At 36.3% G+C, this 17,662-nt stretch overlaps 11 protein-coding genes across 11 annotated transcripts; 6 read left to right on the forward strand and 5 right to left on the reverse strand.

Moving 5' to 3' along the window:
• Window positions 1-4: 4 nt before the first annotated feature.
• Window positions 5-403, reverse strand: FDP41_002087 (uncharacterized protein; the record flags this gene model as incomplete). Its single annotated transcript, XM_044705243.1, has 1 exon — window positions 5-403. The coding sequence occupies one exon, from the start codon at window positions 401-403 to the stop codon at window positions 5-7; it is 399 nt and encodes a 132-aa protein (XP_044563730.1).
• A 49-nt stretch (window positions 404-452) lies between these two features.
• FDP41_002088 (uncharacterized protein) lies at window positions 453-2,934 on the reverse strand (the record flags this gene model as incomplete). The annotated part of the gene is made up of 2 exons (XM_044705244.1): window positions 453-2,623; window positions 2,679-2,934. 2 exons carry the CDS (start codon window positions 2,932-2,934, stop codon window positions 453-455), a joined length of 2,427 nt encoding a protein of 808 aa, XP_044563731.1.
• A 221-nt stretch (window positions 2,935-3,155) lies between these two features.
• Window positions 3,156-4,436, forward strand: FDP41_002089 (uncharacterized protein; the record flags this gene model as incomplete). Its single annotated transcript, XM_044705245.1, has 1 exon — window positions 3,156-4,436. The coding sequence occupies one exon, from the start codon at window positions 3,156-3,158 to the stop codon at window positions 4,434-4,436; it is 1,281 nt and encodes a 426-aa protein (XP_044563732.1).
• Window positions 4,437-4,530: 94 nt separating this feature from the next.
• On the forward strand, window positions 4,531-6,300 carry FDP41_002090 (uncharacterized protein; the record flags this gene model as incomplete). Its single annotated transcript, XM_044705247.1, has 1 exon — window positions 4,531-6,300. One exon carries the CDS (start codon window positions 4,531-4,533, stop codon window positions 6,298-6,300), a length of 1,770 nt encoding a protein of 589 aa, XP_044563733.1.
• Window positions 6,301-6,422: 122 nt separating this feature from the next.
• On the forward strand, window positions 6,423-7,391 carry FDP41_002091 (uncharacterized protein; the record flags this gene model as incomplete). The annotated part of the gene is made up of 1 exon (XM_044705248.1): window positions 6,423-7,391. One exon carries the CDS (start codon window positions 6,423-6,425, stop codon window positions 7,389-7,391), a length of 969 nt encoding a protein of 322 aa, XP_044563734.1.
• A 67-nt stretch (window positions 7,392-7,458) lies between these two features.
• Window positions 7,459-9,905, reverse strand: FDP41_002092 (uncharacterized protein; the record flags this gene model as incomplete). The annotated part of the gene is made up of 10 exons (XM_044705249.1): window positions 7,459-7,742; window positions 7,798-7,848; window positions 7,923-8,378; window positions 8,436-8,490; window positions 8,536-8,600; window positions 8,643-8,968; window positions 9,025-9,227; window positions 9,298-9,311; window positions 9,369-9,615; window positions 9,720-9,905. The coding sequence occupies 10 exons, from the start codon at window positions 9,903-9,905 to the stop codon at window positions 7,459-7,461; spliced, it is 1,887 nt and encodes a 628-aa protein (XP_044563735.1).
• A 224-nt stretch (window positions 9,906-10,129) lies between these two features.
• On the reverse strand, window positions 10,130-11,311 carry FDP41_002093 (uncharacterized protein; the record flags this gene model as incomplete). Its single annotated transcript, XM_044705250.1, has 3 exons — window positions 10,130-10,166; window positions 10,302-10,471; window positions 10,913-11,311. 3 exons carry the CDS (start codon window positions 11,309-11,311, stop codon window positions 10,130-10,132), a joined length of 606 nt encoding a protein of 201 aa, XP_044563736.1.
• Window positions 11,312-11,657: 346 nt separating this feature from the next.
• FDP41_002094 (uncharacterized protein) lies at window positions 11,658-13,746 on the reverse strand (the record flags this gene model as incomplete). The annotated part of the gene is made up of 2 exons (XM_044705251.1): window positions 11,658-12,590; window positions 12,637-13,746. 2 exons carry the CDS (start codon window positions 13,744-13,746, stop codon window positions 11,658-11,660), a joined length of 2,043 nt encoding a protein of 680 aa, XP_044563737.1.
• A 222-nt stretch (window positions 13,747-13,968) lies between these two features.
• Window positions 13,969-14,957, forward strand: FDP41_002095 (uncharacterized protein; the record flags this gene model as incomplete). Its single annotated transcript, XM_044705252.1, has 2 exons — window positions 13,969-14,239; window positions 14,320-14,957. 2 exons carry the CDS (start codon window positions 13,969-13,971, stop codon window positions 14,955-14,957), a joined length of 909 nt encoding a protein of 302 aa, XP_044563738.1.
• A 161-nt stretch (window positions 14,958-15,118) lies between these two features.
• On the forward strand, window positions 15,119-15,616 carry FDP41_002096 (uncharacterized protein; the record flags this gene model as incomplete). The annotated part of the gene is made up of 1 exon (XM_044705253.1): window positions 15,119-15,616. The coding sequence occupies one exon, from the start codon at window positions 15,119-15,121 to the stop codon at window positions 15,614-15,616; it is 498 nt and encodes a 165-aa protein (XP_044563739.1).
• A 51-nt stretch (window positions 15,617-15,667) lies between these two features.
• On the forward strand, window positions 15,668-17,634 carry FDP41_002097 (uncharacterized protein; the record flags this gene model as incomplete). The annotated part of the gene is made up of 2 exons (XM_044705254.1): window positions 15,668-16,254; window positions 16,341-17,634. 2 exons carry the CDS (start codon window positions 15,668-15,670, stop codon window positions 17,632-17,634), a joined length of 1,881 nt encoding a protein of 626 aa, XP_044563740.1.
• Between the last annotated feature and the right edge of the window lie 28 nt (window positions 17,635-17,662).

Genomic DNA, 17,662 nt, shown 5'->3' on the forward strand with positions numbered 1-17,662 from the left:
ATGTTTATTGTTGAACATTATTATCCACAGATTCTGATTTCTTATCAAGCCCATCATCCTTGTCATCCTTGGTAACCAGCTCCAATTTTAGCCATTCCATTATGTCAATAAGGTTTTCATGGTTGATACATGTATCACTTCTCATCTTTACCTCTTTCCATTTTGAAATAAGATCTGTCAAACGTTTAAAGGTATGTTGTTGACCCATGTTTAACAGCTCGTTAATCAATTGCTCGATTTTTGGCAAAATATTTTGTTTCAGGTCAAGCAGTAGAATCTTTCTACCTCTCGCATTGTGACCTTTTGGAGTTATGATAAACTCTTTAGCTATTACCTTGACATGCTTCTTCAATCTATCAAGAGTTTGAGCCACATGTTTTCTCTCGAGGTTATCAATAGGCATCTCAAATTGAAAAATGTCTGATAATTTTACATCTTCGTCATTCCAAACCTTAGTCAATTTTTTGGGGTGAGTGTTTGAAGTGATATGGGACTTTTTGATAATAGAGATGTGTACCCTTAATTGATCTTGGATCTTTTGGCGAGTTTACAGGACTATACATTGGCGACAGTTTTCCTAGCTTGGAGAGTTGAAAAGCAGTTATGAATCGATCTTGCTCCTCTTCTCTTTGATACCTCATTTCTGTACTTTCATACCATAAGGAAAAAGCTTTACAAAGAGCAATCAGACGATGAAATTCGGCATGCTCACAGCTGGTTCTAAGGTTATTAATTAGGTATTTCTGCTCACACCCAAACATTGTGTCTGGTTTATCTCCTTTTGGGACGTTATCCATTGGCTGACCGTAGAAACCAGGCATAAACTCTTCTCCATCTTGAGGAGAAAGAATTGACACAGGAATGATTGGAGGTAGATCCACTTCGGTTTCTGTAGCTTCTTCTGACTTATTCAATGGCGAGTTGGGCGTTTTTGGAGTTTTTGATTTGGGCGGAGATGCATTTCTTTTTGGTTCGGGAGTCTTTTTGGTGAATGCTTTTCGATTTAGACGAGGGCTACCCTCGTTGTCCGACGAAATTTGGGTTACACTTGTGTTCATGCTGTCATTTGCAACGCTCTTACTAGGTTTTGGTATTGAGAGTGTTTTTGAAATGATTTGCCGTAGAATTAGTAGCTTAATAGACCCGTCCACGTCATTCGTAATGATGCTGCTCATATGATCGGAGGGTGTGTCCGTAATGATGTATTCCACACTAGAATTTGTACCATCATTTGCTTCTTTGAGAACAATTTTTTTAGTGAGATCATCCCCCTTATCATCTCTGAGGATCAAATCCGAGAAATACTCTTCTTCTGCAAGTTCAAGACTCAGAAGCATTCTCTTTTTTAGGAGCGAGGCAGATCCAGGTCTAAGGTCGTCCTTAATCTTTTGTCTTACTTTTGTACTTTTAACCATAACAACTCCCAACAAGAGAGTAGACTCCAAATTTGCAAGTTTTGATGAAAGGCTGTCGAAATCATTCTCCTTTGGATTGCTGCGTGTTGCTCCTCTTTGGAACGTTCTTTTGTCTATCCTCTTCTTCTTGTCGGTTTTGCTTTTCCTGTCCTTCTGAGTTTTTATAATTTTCTCGAAAGTGTTGTCTAGAAGAAGCGACATTAGGAACGCAATAGTGTTATAATTATCCAGAATATTTTGTGTCACAGTTTCATCAGAGGGTGTACTTTGAAAAAAGCATCTTAGCGATTTCAAAGCAATAGATGCTGTTCGAATATCACTACGGTTCACCACGCTTGCAAATGCCGTCCAATAATTGTTTCGGATAAATTCTTCATGAATGGAGGCTTCGTTATCCATTTTGAACAGGGTCTCACACAACTTGCAACATGACTGGATGACTTGTGGACTCTCATAATTTAGTTTGGTGAAAAGTAATTTAGAGAAATCACTCACTGAAAGCTCTTTGAATTTTGAAAAGTCACTTTTAAACAAGGATTCCAATGTCTCCAAACTTAGAGCTCTAACATCATCGTTATTGTCTTTCGACATCATTAACAGGCAGTGATCAATACAATTTTCTTTGATAAGGTCTTCAGCAAATGAAACACTAAACTCCCTTAGAATTGCGCTGTAGTAACTTCTAATAAGAGGGACAGGTTCAAGAGTCATTAATTCCATAATCAGAAGCAATCCCTGTTGAAAAACTACTGCAAGTCTCGCAATTTCATTTCTACAAACAAGAACGAACAAGCACTCCACTACAAGTAGTCTTATTCTATCATCAGTAAGCATGACAGGCTCGTCAGGTACATCTCCTGCTGGAATGACCAAACACTCAAAGAGAATAGTTAGGCCTTCCTGCTGAATCAAAGATTCAGCACAAAGCCTAGACAGCTCCTTAAATTCTTCCTCTCTTGATTCATCGTTTACGGGTTCTAATGAACACACAGATATAAGCTTGGCAAGACATTTCAAAGCATATATCTTTAAATTAATGAAAATCTTTACAATTTCATTGATACTAAATGTTGAGAGAGGGGCGTTTTCAATATTGGAAAGATCGAGAGATATGTAATTTAGAATCATGGTGAGAAACGAAGGACTGCTGTTGCAAAAAGCCACTTCCTTAATCCTCTTTGGATCAAGATCAACACCAAGCAACGAAACTAGCTCCATCCGGATGTAACTATGAAAATACAATATATTGTTTTTTGTACGTACCTGCTAACTGAAAACACTCCAATGATTGATCAATAAGCACCACGTTGAATTCCTCTTCGCCTTCGGTAAATTGCTTAATGAGTGAATAACAATCGTTTAGGCATTGGCATACGTTCTCCATGCAAAGCTTTTCTTCTGCTAAGGGGTCATTTAGGATTGGATTGAATTCTTCTAAATCATCAAGGGCCTTCTCTACATCATCCATAACATTTTGTGCAGGTGTGGTAGATCTCTTTGGCGATGAAGGCTGCTTCATTTTTTTAAGGTATAACTGGGCGAATTTTGAACACTCAAAAAGCACCAGCAAGTGGTAGTACACTTTGGATACCTCGGAAAGTCTAAAATCGCATGATGAGAAAGTTGGTTTCCAAGCGTACGTATGTGTTATTTATTCATCATTGAAAGTAGAGTATCTAAGGCCGTCACAGATCGATGAAATTACCCCGCCTGGTGTTTACAATTTTCAGCAACACAAAAATGAATCGTATCGACGACTCGCAACAATTCACCGAATTGGTTCAGCAAGTGAAGAACCCGGGAAGTGATATATTTTACCTAATCAAAAGTTTGGGAAAAACCAACTTTTTGATCAAACATCAAGGCAAAAAGTACAAAGTATCAATAGGAGAAAAAAACGAGTGTTCTTGTTCATTGAGGCGCACCTGTAATTGTATTCATATTCTTTTTGTGTTGATGAAAATATATGGCATTGATGAGGATGCAGAATTGCTTCGGAAGATGGGATTCAATCAGTATGAGCTGAATAATATTCTTTGCGGCAAGAAGTGTTTTTATGAAAAAAGAAAGCAAAAAGAGGCTCAATTGATCAAGCAGCAAACCAACGATGAGCCTGAAAAAAAAGGCCCGAAAGGAATTGAAGAGGGGGATTGTTGTCCGATTTGTATTGAGGATCTCAAGCCAGAAGAAGTAGATAATTTAGTTTGTTGTCGTTACTCTTGTGGAAATTACATTCATGCCTCTTGTTTGAAGGAATACTTTGCAAATTGTTATCATAAACAGAAGCCTTGCCCTTTCTGTAGAACAGATTGGAAAAATGATTTAGAAAATCAGCTTTTGGAGATCACAAATAGAAAGTTGAAGAAAAAACAGAACGAAAATCGTCCTTCATTTAAATGTAGCGAATGCGATCAAAATTTGGATGCAAAAAAGACTGTTTACGTCTGCCAATTTTGTTACAAGGTCCATAGCAATGTTTGGGTCATGTGCTCGTCGTGTTACTTAAGCAAAGATTCACATGTGCAACATAAGGGAAAGTTTTTTGCAATCTCGCTTGGAAATTACAGGAAAATTGATCACGAGTTGTTAAAGGAAGAAAATTTGTCAGAACGACAAAAAGACATCATGCCATTCGCATACTATTGTAACAGAACCAAATCTACTCCCGATACAAGTTGTGACAAAAAGATATCGTATTCCACCCCTAAAAAACCACGTTCCGCTGCCTCTCTCAGAACCAAACCTTGCGAAATTTCATCTCCACAAACCTTCCCGCACGAAACATCTCTTACACCCTCTCTGGCCGTAATTGGAAATAATATTTCAGAGTCAGGTGTCACTTTATTTTCGGTTTCGAATGTTAAACCTTTAGTCAAGCAAGCAAGCTCGTCTATTGTCAAGAAAGGAACAACAGTTAAGCAGACTGCCTCCACACACTCAGAGCACCACGATCTTACCTCTCTGCTAACTATTGTGCAAACACAAATAACAGTTCCACCCAGCTCTCCAAGAAAACGATAAATGGTTACCTCTTTACCTCTCTCATCGTTTAAAATCAAACTGTTTTTCCTTCGAATAAATGGCGCCATCAAATTACAATTTTTAAAATAAAAAAATGAGCACAAGACCATTAATGAGTAGAGGACAATTATTTACCGGGTCCCAAGGAACAGCAGGTGGTACAGCCTCCAGAAGAATCGGAACTGCTGCAAGAGCTGGAATGCAAACAGGAGGTGTCGGAGTGGGGTTGAACACTGATATCACTGTAGAGGACCGACCTGTCACTAGAGAAGGAATGTTTGGAATGAAGACCGGAAATACAACACAAAAGAGACAAGTTCAATCAGCCTCTTATTACCTCGGAGAGTTGCATGCAAAGATATCAATGCTCACGGAAGAACTAGAAAGGTTACGAAATGAAGGACGAAAACTGCAACAAGATCGAGTCCAATCTGAAGTCTTGATCAAAAAAGAAAATGATTTGAAGGAAGAACTTGCACTTCTCTCAAACAAAGCAAGAGATTTAAATGTTAGTGTTGAAAAACTCCAACAGTTTGATGCAATTAACGCTCAAGACAGAGAGCCTCTGGAAAAGCTAAAAGCTCAATATGAGAAGTTTAAAGCGGAAAATGAGAAATTGAAGGAGTCAAATAATGAAATTTTTAGAAAGAGAAACAACTGCGAAGAAGCCATAAGAGAAATCGAACAGAAAATTCAAGATTTCAACGATGATCTCGAAGACAAACTTAATGTTGATCTTTCTAAAAAGAACCTCTTCTTATCCTTAAAAGAAGAGAGAAACGAGCTTGAAGATACACTAAATTCTATGGAACGTCAACTTCAAGAGTTGAACGACTATTTGATGGGAGATGGAGGGTCAGTACTTTCAAACGACCCCCAAAAGCAAAAATATTACGAAAAGCTTCAAGAAAAGAGAGCCCTAGAAAAACGAAAACAGGATGTACAAAACAAATTAAGTGGAGGAACAGTTTCTGATGAAGAAAAGAACCATCTGATGCTTCAAATGAAGAACGACAAACAGGATACTCTCAGAATAACTGAAGCGATTAAGCAATGCAAAACATTGGTCAACTCTGAAAAAGACAAATTGAAACAATTGCAAGATCAACTCGATTCTCACAAGGGAGAAAAATCCAAAAGTTATGCTGAGTTTAAAAATAAGGATGCAGTTCTCACTAAATATATGGCCAATTTTGACACTGATAAAAATAAGGAATTGAAAGAGATAGCCGACCACCAAGAAATTATTGTAAAACTTTTGGATCATATAAGTAACAATATGGGAGACCAAGAAAACCTCCCAACTCAAACCAAGCTCGAAGAAATGAAGGACGATTTGGCGTTCAAACAAGACCAAAAGAATATTTCCCTATCGACGTTAGAAAGATTGAAACTGGACCTAAAGCAACGAAGAGAAGAACTTGAAAAAGTTAATAACCTTGAACAGAAAATTACACAAGATATGAAGCGGATGGATGAGTCTATGAGGGAAATGAAACAATCTCTTGAAACCTACAACAATATCGAATTACTTAAGCGACAATACGAGAGACAAAAGTCAGAGCTTGTTGAAAATAGAGAGCAGTTAAAACTTTTAAAGGAAAACTTGAAAACAGAAATGCATTTATTGAGTAGACACAATACAACACTCGAAAGAAAAATCAAAACGAATGACATTTATACAATTCTCAATGACCTTGAACAGAAAATCAGAGTTTACGAACAAAACAATTTCCTCCTTAATGATTACATTACACAAAAAGGAGCTGAATCCGATTATACCGATGTTAAATATAACACGATGAAGTTGGTCCATGATGTCATTGAAATGGTCAAAGAAGATTCGAAACAATCCTACTTCTAATTGAGAAGAAACCTATTCTGAAATAAATTGTAGCCCAACATTCTTTCGGAGAGTTCATTCAATTCTGGAATTAAAGCTGTCATCCATTTTACAATTTGACTTTTTAAAAATAAACTCAAAAAATGGCACCTCAACAACAAGATTCCCCTCGCTACCATCGAAATAATCGCGATAATCGTAACCATCATCACGATAATGACAACAATAGTTCAGCATCATCTTCTATGGTGAATACTGCACTGGAGAATACCACTATCCATCAAAAAACTCTTCGAACAAGAATTAAAAAGATCATGCATGCTTCCGCATCATCGGAACCTCATCAACACAACAATAATCATCATCACATCAAGAAACACTCATCACACAAATCTAAAATTCCTAAAGATGTTCTCAAAAAATGTTTTTCTCAATTTCAATATTTAATTCAACAAACTCATATTGAACATTATTTTGCGTCACATCCACAAGAAAAAAACAAACGCCGATGGACTGAAGAAGATCTTGCTTCCATAGAACATTTACATATTTATGATTTTGATGGTACATTATATGAAACATTATTACCTGAAGAAGGTATACCTCTCTATGAAAGCATTACAGGTAGACCATGGCCCTATGGAGTCGGTTGGTGGTCCAAACATGAGTCGATCTCTGCATTTTCTTTTCTGAAAGATGATAATGATGAACATGTTGTTAAAGAAGGTGAAGCTTTGGAGCATTATTTATTGTTGAAAGCTCAAAAACAACGACATGATTTGATTGTGATGATGACTGGAAGAAAAAACTCCTTAAAGAGATCAGTGATCGAATTTTTGAGTCATAGACTTGAGGATGAAACCTTAATGCCTGAGATTATGTGCTTCAAACCTGATGAGTTTGGAAGCAATACTTTGGGATACAAGGTTCAACATATTTATGCTTTTTGTAATTCATTACCCAATTTGAAATTTATCACCATTTGGGAAGACCGAGTAGAACATGCCAACCGATTTAAAAATTTAAATATTAAGAATTTCACGCTTAACACTTCCATTACGATCGACGTCAAGATTGTTGGTAAAGAAAAGGATAATGGCGTTGAGGAATAAATAAGCAATCATCTATTGACTTTCCAAGTACAACGTGAAATAAAAAGCCATCATTGATAAGTGTCGTTTAATTCACGATAGGAACATATTGAGGAACCCACATTCTTTTTCCAACATACTCTTCCATTTCAGCATTTGAATCAATGAATGTTTTAGACTTGTCTGCAAATTTCAAAGCATTTCCTTCAGATGCGGCCTGTCTAATAACGCCCACTGCTACTTTTTTGGTGACTTCTCTAATGTCTTCGACACGTGGATACACTTCCTTTCTTTTGATTGCATCATCACTCACAGAGGCAGCCAAAGCCTTAGATGCTGCATAAAACATGTTATTTGAAATATGTTTAGAACCTTTGTTAAAAGAGGATAAATGAATTGATTTTGTGCTTTAAATCTTCTCACCTACCTGCCAAGATGCTACCAAGGCCCACACCAGGGAAAATAAACATATTATTGGCTGTTCATTTGTGGAAATTGTTTCAAGATTTAAGAAGTCAAATTATATAAATCAAATCACTTTCAAATACAAACCTTGTGGTGGTCTAATGGTCAATCCATTTGGAAGAGTAACATCGTCAAATGGAGATCCACTGGCAAACACACCTCTTCCTTCTGTGCATCTGAAAACAAGCTCAGCACTGGCCTCTGATTTGCTTGTTGGATTCGAAAGAGGGAAGATGATAGGTTCTTTTCCTCTCTCAGCACATTGTCTGTTCATTTCTCTCAAAATTTCTTCTGTGAACAATCCACCAACACCAGACAAACCAAGTAGGATATCAGGTTTTATAGTTTTGATAGTTTGAAGGATAGAAAGACCCTCTGGTAAATCATCTCTAACTTCAGCATAGGACCTTTGTGAGGCAGTGAAGATGATACACTTTTCATCTCCTTCTTCAATTCTTCGTTGTGTTAATAATCCATCCTTGTCAACAACATAAAAGTTCTTACGGGCCTCTTCATCGTCTAGACCTTCCCGAACCATGGCCTCTTTTTAAAATGTAAATCTTGTCAATTACACAAGTCACTCGATATAGCAACTCTTACCTTTCAAAGCATTGGCAACTCCAAGACCAGCACCACCACTACCAACCACAAGGATCTAATCATTTGAGTTATTAAATAACTGCAAATCTGCATTACATACCTTCTGATGTTTAATGTCAGAGAATTGTTGTCCAATTGCTCTCAAACTGTTCAGAATACCAGCAACTATTTTTGTTAAATTTAAGCACTTCCATGAGTTCAACTTACCAATGACTGATCCTGTTCCTTGAATGTCATCATTAAATGAAAGACATCTATTTCTATATTTTTTGAGAACAATTTCAGCCTTATCACTTGTAAAATCTTCGAATTGAATTAACACTTTAGGCCATCTTGTTGTGACAGCTTCCATAAACTCGTCCAAAACATCAAAATATTCTTGACCAGTCAAACGCTTTCTCCTAATACCCAAATATAATGGATCATTCAATAATTTTTCATTATCAGTTCCAACATCTAGCATGACAGGAAGCACTCTTCCTGGGTTAATTCCTCCTGCAGCAACATAAAGTGATAGTTTTCCAATTGGAATGCTGATAAAGGTCCATTCGAAATTATTAATTCATCAAAGTAATTCTTGTAAACATACCCGTCTCCATTAGCTCCCAAATCTCCGAGACCCAAAATTCTACCTCCATCTGTAACAACGATCACATCAATTTCATCCACAGGATAATTGTAGACCATGGCTTTCATTTCTCCACGGTCTTCGGCAGAGAAAAACATTCCTCGTGGTTTACGAAAAATATGGCTAAATGATTCACATGCTTTTCCGACAGTAGGAGTATAAATCTTGTGAAAGTAATAACAATTTCAATCACAGACATAAATTTTAGGGAAAACCACATTGATCTGTACGTACAATTGGTGCCAATTCTAATATTTTCACAAAAAGGAAATTTGATTATTAATTTTCGAGAAATAATTCCTTACCCTTGATGTTATTGACTAAAAACTTGTAAAACAAAGTTTCATTTCTGTCCTGCAATTGAGTAAGGAATTGATATCTTTCAATATCACTCGATAACATGTTGTATCTTTCTCTGATACGTAAAAGCTGTGTGTCAATATCGACAATCACAGCTGGTAGCAATCCTCTAATGTGCAATCTGTCTCTTTCTGTTCTTGTGAATGAAGTACCCTTATTCAGTAATGAATTGTTCATGACATCAACACCAGACTGTAAGTTATTGTCATCATAATGTTGTCAAGCAGCAAAAAAGGAGGTGGAATAGAGTTCGACTTGTTGGCAACAACATCCAACAAATTGTTGAAATAACGAACCTGAGTGGTTATAATTAATCCTCTTTTAAAATCTGAGTGATCATGAATATTTCTCAGAGTACATGGCTTGTTTTGATTCATCATGGTCATCATCATCATGTTCACGGAACAAGCTTTCTTTTTCAGAAGGTTGGCATGATGAAAAGCCTTTGCACTGATGGAAATTGTTGTGGTCGAAGATTGCATTTTTATTTTAATTTTCTTCAAAAGACGATTGTTCATCATCATCCGAATAGGAACAACAGGCAATTTATGGCTTGTGCAAAAACTGTACTTGAACAATTTATTGCATTAATATAGGTGTGTTTCATTCTTTGAGAGAGGCACGTGTTAGACCCAGAATATGATACATTTAATTCTCACCGAAATGATCATCATGATGATGGGTTTTATGTGTAATCGTGAGCGAATTACAAGTTTTTGCTTTCCTTCACGTTATCACCATAGCTGTTTTTAAAATCCAACAAGAGAACGCAACAACATTCCAATAATTTGCCAACATGATGAAATATATTCGTGATGGTGTGGTTGCATCAATATCATAATCATCAAAATAATTTCATAAGAAATCATTTCACTTACCAATTCCTCAAATCAGCACCTGTTGTATCAGCATCTTTCCAGTTACATCCTCCCAGATCAGAAAATTGCAAATTTACATTTCTCATATTACATCCATCCAATCGTGCTCCCTTCAAGCTCACGAACTGTAAATCAGCTCCTTCCAAATTGGCGCCACGTAAGTCAGCATTCTTTTTTTGGGTGCGCGTTCAGGAAGTGGAGAAAGAGAGCGAATTCGAAAGGTGGTCATGACGATTGTCATGGTGATGATGATGATCATGCATGTGTGCACGTAAGGGAAAAGGAAAGGACCATCACGTCATGATTTTATCAAAAGGTGTTTGTTCAAAATTAAGATCGTATATAGGGTATGCATCGCAAATGGTCGCAGAATGTGTTGTTGAGAGAGGAGATCATATCGATACATCACACCGTGCACACAGTGATAGGAATATATAAATGTGGTTGGTGTGATGAAGAAGTGGCAGCGAAATTAGTAGTAGTAGCAGCACCACACAACAAAATTTCATCATCACGCGGGCGGATGATAACAACCATTTCATCATCATAAATGACAACATCATATATGATTTCACACAAAAACAATCAAGAACTTGATGATTCACACTCACCTTTAAATTAGCCTTCTTCAAATCTGCCTTCACAAAACGTGCTCCTCTCAAATTTGCCCATTCAAATGTTGCACTTTCCAATCGTCCTTCATCAAATTTTGTTCCTTCCAAATTACTTCCTGTGAAATTGGCACGTTTTAACCACAAATGTCTCAAATCAAGACCAGACAAATTGCAGTGAGGAAGTTGAAGACCGGATTGAACATCAAAATCTTGTTTGGTTTGATTGCCGGAAACCACTTGAATAGAAACTCTAGTTTGACTCAATTGGTTGACCATTTGAAGGATTTCCTTTCTTGTGAATCGATCGGTAGGTTCAATGAAACCTCCTGTCAATCCACCAACTTCTTCTTTATGTTCAAGAGTAAGTTTACTTTGTACAGAGTCGTTCGAACTCATGATGATGATTAGGGAAAGAGAGTATTGTTGTTGTTGTGAAGTGTTGTTAATATCACCAAGAATATGAAAATGTGTAACGAGTGAAAGACTGATGATGATGTCTGTAGACAAGTCTAGATGATGATGATGATGATGACTGGTTTTTCGTGATGACGATGAACGGATGGACACTCAAAGAAGGGCGTTACCTCTTGCCGCAATTTTTTTTCTTTGTGACAGTGACAGCAGCAAAGAATGACAAGTTTCGTGCTAAACTCCTTCAAACTTTTGGCAAGTGATGTCCTTTTGAAAAGGTACCTTCTATCACACAGTAAATAGTTAGATTTTATGTTGTATCTCAAGGTTCTCAAAGTTGATCAATTTTTTCTGCCACCCTTTGACGAATGGTGTTGATAATACATTTATCAGAAAATATTTCATTCAGAACTTCATCCAAACAAGTTTGAACAAGGGAAGGTTGGTATTTAGCAAACAAGTTCTTTTCAACACCGTTGCAGTTTCGTTCGAAGAGAATTGAATTTTTGAGTCGTGTTTCAAGTGTTTCTATGGGAGTTTGTTGTGTCGAAGAATCCTGCTCTTGTTTCATGTTTTTCTGAAGATACATCAATTCATTGAGGGGTATTTCTAAAATATTGGAATTTGATGATGGTTGAGGTAAATGAGCGTCAAAAACATGCAAATTGGCATCCAACTTGAGATGGCTAAGATCACAGTTAGGTCTAAAATCAAAATTCCAAAAGCGGCTTTTAAGGATTCTGGAGAGAGTATAAATTATTTCGTTGATATGGCTTAAACTCAGCCAGTGTTCTAAGGTATACTTGTTTGTAGATAATTGAACAAAAGGAAAGCATGACATGAACGTCTCAAAAATATTGCAGCTTAGTTCTGGTCCTCTATATGAGAAAGATGGAATGTTCACACTACTTTCTTGAGAAATAGTGGAATAGAAATACAAAGAAATAGTGTTTAAAATTGCCACTAATTCGCTCATTAAAATAAAAATTAAATTACTCCTAAGTGTTCCCTTATTTTTCTCTAGAAATTCTAATAAGTACAATTCTAACACCTGCGAAAGGCTTCCTTTGTCTTTGAAGTGTTGAGAAAAAAGTGATGTATGATCAAATGATTGTGGCTTTGAGCTTGTTTTAGAAATAGTTGTGTTTAGAGTGGTAGTTGTGTTGCTGAATGATGCATATTCAGTCTTCTCTGTCACTCTGGGCGTTTGTTTTTTGAAGGAACTTTGAAATCTATTTTTTTCTGTCGCTAGAGAAAAACCGTTCTAAGGATTTGGTAAGAAATCATCATAGTACATCATAAAAACCTACAGTATAAAACAAACCAAGTACTAAATGAAAGATACTTTCGTCTCTAAGATCGATATTCTGTCTTGAGCTCTTTTTTGAAAGGGTTTCTGTCATTGTTGATTCAACACCGTATTTTCTGAAAACAACATTGTTCCACTTTTCGTCTTCTGTTGATTCGAAAGCTGTTTTGACTTTTACAAATGGATCTGATATTTCCTCTATCATCTTAATCATAGGTGCATATGTTTTGGATTTCAACATTTCTATTTCGGTGACCTTTTGATTGTTGTCGTTGTGAGGCATAAAGAGAGATTCTGGTTTGTCCTTGAAGATCTTGCAAGATGGTTCAACCTCCGTTGGTGGGTGTTTGGGAGATGTTTTAGATTGGCGTAACTCTTTTTTCTCTTGGTCACTGTTTTCTACTTTTGAAAGTTCCTGCTTCGGTAACACATTCATCATGCACTGAGTCTTCTCTTTTTCTATTAATCGGTCGTGTTGTTGAGTTTCACAACGCTCCGATGTATCTTTTTGAATATGATTATCTTGTTTTTGAATGTTATATCTTGTTTCCTTTTTTCTCTCCTCTGTTTGAGGCTGCTCCACTACCCCCTTAATAGATTCCGAAGAAGGATGTAAAACGGTAACTTCTTGATCTTCCTCACTGAATTCATCAAAATCCTCAGTATCTTCCAAATATGATTCATCTCTATGTTTTTCTTCCATTATTGCTTTTGTTTCAACCACTTTGTTTTGAGCTGAGCTTTCTAATTGGTGATGTTCAACGTTGGACAACGTCTGTTCGTCGTCACTCAATTCAAAGTCCTCTAGGTCAACAATGTTAGGAGGATCTTTTGAGGTATTATTATTTTGTTCCTCTTCTTCATTGCTTTCATTTTCATCTTCTACACTATTATGATGTGTCTCTATGCCTCCGAACATCATAGGATCTAGATCTTCAATTTCATGAGGATTTTCTTCTTCGTGCTGGTGATGAGATGATGGATTTTCGCTTCGGGCTGATAATTGCTGTTCGCTATTCTTATTACTTCTCCATGATCCCTCTTCGGAGTGATCCACTGATGAGTCCTCAAAATCCTCGTCATCAAAATCATCCAAATCTAAGATGGACATTTTTTTCTACTTTTCAAAAATTGTAAATGAGAAAATGGCGGCATTTGGAATGGGCTTGATCATTATTGTTGATCCATGCTCCATCTTTTCATTTTCTTTCACCATGATAGGATTGAATATTTTGAACAAATCTTGTGTTTTGCTCTGTGGCTGTCCTCTCGAATGGAATTTGTGGGTTTCGGATTTCGGAATTTTCCAATTTTTTTTTCTCTCTAAAAAAAAATGAATGTCGAACAACTGAAAACTTTGTGTGAGGAAGGAAAATTCTATGAAGGACAACAAATGTTTGTGGTTCTTTATAACAAGACATATAAACAAGAGAAATATGATAAATGTGCTCAGATTTTACTTTCGGGAATTAATAAGATGCATCAATATAAACAAGTAGCTCTCATGATTGATCTAGCGAAATATTTAGTTTCAATGTTTACTAAAATGGATGCATCCACCACTCATAAATATGCCATAAAGGACGATCAGATAGCAGCAATAGGTATGTATATTCTGCTCCTGTTGTTAAATATCAACAATTATATTCCGACATTTTTCCATTGATTTCAACACAAATATCAGATATTATCAAACATGTTATTGAGTTATATCACGAATTGGAAGACAATGCACCAAAAGAAGATATTCAAAGAATGATTGGATTTTTGGAGAAGGTAGTTACGTGGAGTGCTCAATCTCAAGTTCCGAAAATTTCCGATAATCACGGAGAACCTTTTATTCACATGGAATTGGGAAAACTATATTTTACATTAGGAAATTATGAAGAAAGTAACAAAAACTTTTTGAAATCCAACTCTCCTGATGAGTTTTCTGCCATGATTTCAGAATGGATGAAAAAAGGAGAAAAATCAGAATTTGATTTATTTATTACTCGGGCAGTATTACAATTATTATGTGCCAAGAAGGAAGAAATGGCAAGAAAAGTCTACAAGCTGCTTATTGAAAAAACTGAAAAGGAGACTGCAACTCCACTTTTGAATTTTGTGAAATTCTTACTTCTTTCCATTGAAAAGAATAACCTAGCTCTGTTCACATACATCACAAACAAATATCAATCCGAGCTTACTAGAAGAGATGCTAGTTTTAAGGAGCTCTATACTGATAAGATTGCGTCTATTTATTTTGGAGTCAAGTCCGCCAAAAGTCAAACGGGTTTGAGTTCCATGATCAATTCTCTTTTTTCTTCCATGATGAAATAAAGCGAATGTGCTTTTAATTTGCTTTTTGCAGATGGAGTTCCATCACTGGTTGTCATCGATCGATCGGCGGGGAGGGGGATCGAGAGCGTAGCTACTAGCAACGCAATCAAAGATTCTCCTTCCATATTGGGCCTAACTTAAAAAGTGCAATTGGCGAAAAAATGCAGTTCCACAACGGACCCAGTGCTGTAAAGCATCGAAATAAGAGGCAACATCAACAATCCTCATTCACAGTTCATCCAACTTCGACTTTTCAAACACCTCAAACTCCATCATCACAGGAATTAAAATTTAATTGCAATGGCTTCCCATCCGATAAATATTCAGAGCTGCTTTTTGGTGATTGTATATTCAATGCAAACTATAAGCCGATTGCAATTAAAACAGGGACCAAATTGAAATCTGTTGAATGCAATCAACTCGGCACAAAAGCAACCGGGATTTGCAATAATTGCCAATCTACAATGAACCACCTTGATCAAATTATTTCAAAGAAAGATGTTATTTTCCAACAAATTGCTGATGGAGTTCGTCCCGCACCTAAAAGTTTACTTGCGTATCCTTTACTCATGTATGAAATAATTAGCAAGTTAGTGGTTCATTCAAAAGAGTTAACTGAGACCGAATCTGAATTAGTGTCATTATTTCGACAAGCCTAAGAACATTATGATTCAACCTGGAATTTTGAGTCAGTGAATGTTGAGTATGTGATGGAATCACCACAAAAGAAAGTTAAATTAGATCTCAGAACAGAACCTACTTGTAAACCTTGTTTGCCAGAAATGAAAAACCCTTTTGAGGATACATTTTTCATGCAATTTATATTCGACCAATTACGAAATTATAGTAGAGATCCGCGTCATCACCAGTATTCTGATATTGCAAAACGTTTTTGGATTCTTGTTAAATATTATGCAGGAAAGCAATTTTTTGTCAGAATGGCCGGAGCACGAAATCAACATCAACCATGTAATTGGTTCAACCATTTACATTACAATCTCATAATTCCTGAATTAGCTACAGTCAAAAATTGGTTTCCAAAAGGTAGTCGTGGTATCCTTCCGTATTTCAAAGAAACTCTTGAAGATATTGTTTCAAAATCCTCCTGTAAGAATGCATGTTTAAATTTAACAAGCTCACCGGTCATTGAACAGTTGAAAGCAATCAATACTCCACAATCATTAGCCGCAGCAAATTATTTGACGTTAATTCGAGAATTATATGACTGCATTAATGATAATAAGTGTCAAGTTGAGCAATTACATAACATTAAGCAACGATTTGAGCAGTTAAATCCGTTCCCCTCAAAAACAAAAATATTTGCATACACACTATCAATGGATTCATCACTTTGATCTCACATTTTCCAAATCTTCGATCAAGCTGTATCACCACAAATTCTAATGAACTATTTTTCTCTATTGTAAGACATAAGTATCCTCGAGCAACAGAAAAACAGTTCTGTCAAATGGGTTTGTTAACATTTTTCATATATTGTATCCTTCATGCCCCTGATGATGTTCGAGGATTTTCTCTTCCTGATATTCCATTAACTGATCATTATAACGGAATGAGTGGAAAAGTGACAAAAATTCCAGATTTTTCGCCATACTGTAGCCCAAACTCTCAACTTAAAGGATTCGAAAAAGAATTAGAAAAAATTAATCAACAAATTGCAAATTATGCCAGAAAATCCACTTTGAGATTAGATACTTGTGCTCCAAAGCGGATCTTTCTTTGTTGCCCTGTACCTAATTGTAAGAAATTGAAGCCTTATCTTGTAAAAGGCTGCTTTAAAAACCATTTGATCAACAAACACAAATATGATCAGAAAGCAGCTGCTGAAGAGGTTAAGAATATGGAATGTCAAGAATTTCTTCGTCAAATGCAAAGAGATGTTGAATTGCGAAAAGTTACAATGTCACATGGTGAAGAAGATCAATACAAAGATTCTCAATCAGAAAATGCTACTACTAATAATTCAATAGAGGAGCTTAAGCATAAGCCTAATGAATTACGGTCCGTATTTAAAGATAAAATTTCGGTGATACATTCTAGACCTCAAGGGATAATATCATCAACACAAAATCTCATGAAAATCGGAAACAAATTATATCATATTGTGTTGATGGATTTGGAGACAATGGGAGTCAATGTCAACACCAATACTATCATTCAAATTGCTTTTCTATTGCTGTCAACACATCAATTACATTCAATGTTTGTCCAACCAGAACCAAATGCAAATTGGCATCAAAAAGCTGCAACAATGCATCAGGACAAACTGGCCATATTAGTCAAAAGTGATTTTCTTCGGAATGTGATTCCTGATGTTGTTAATTATTTGACATACGGAGAAGCAGCCGATGTAATATTCTTAGTTCATTCATGGAGTTTGGATGAGCAATTTTTCACAAAAGCGTTAACAAGTCTCTCTCATCAACCCAAAATTAATTTTCATTATTGTAGGACGATGGAGAAAGTGTTACTCGGAAGGGTGGCCTTGGAGAAACAATATTCGTCTCGGATTAGCAATGATCTTCCGGGAACTCCTCACAATGCTGCTGTTGATGTGGTTATGTTGTATGATTTGCTGTTGAGCAAGTTTACGACTGACAAGAATATAGAGCAAGCTGTTGTGAAGCATCTGCAACTTCGTCAAACCACCCTGCAATAAACATTTTTTTGGTTTGCTACTTTTATAG

This window comes from Naegleria fowleri, assembly GCF_008403515.1.
Source record: "Naegleria fowleri strain ATCC 30894 chromosome Unknown tig28, whole genome shotgun sequence".
Lineage (NCBI taxonomy): Eukaryota > Heterolobosea > Eutetramitea > Acrasida > Naegleriidae > Naegleria > Naegleria fowleri.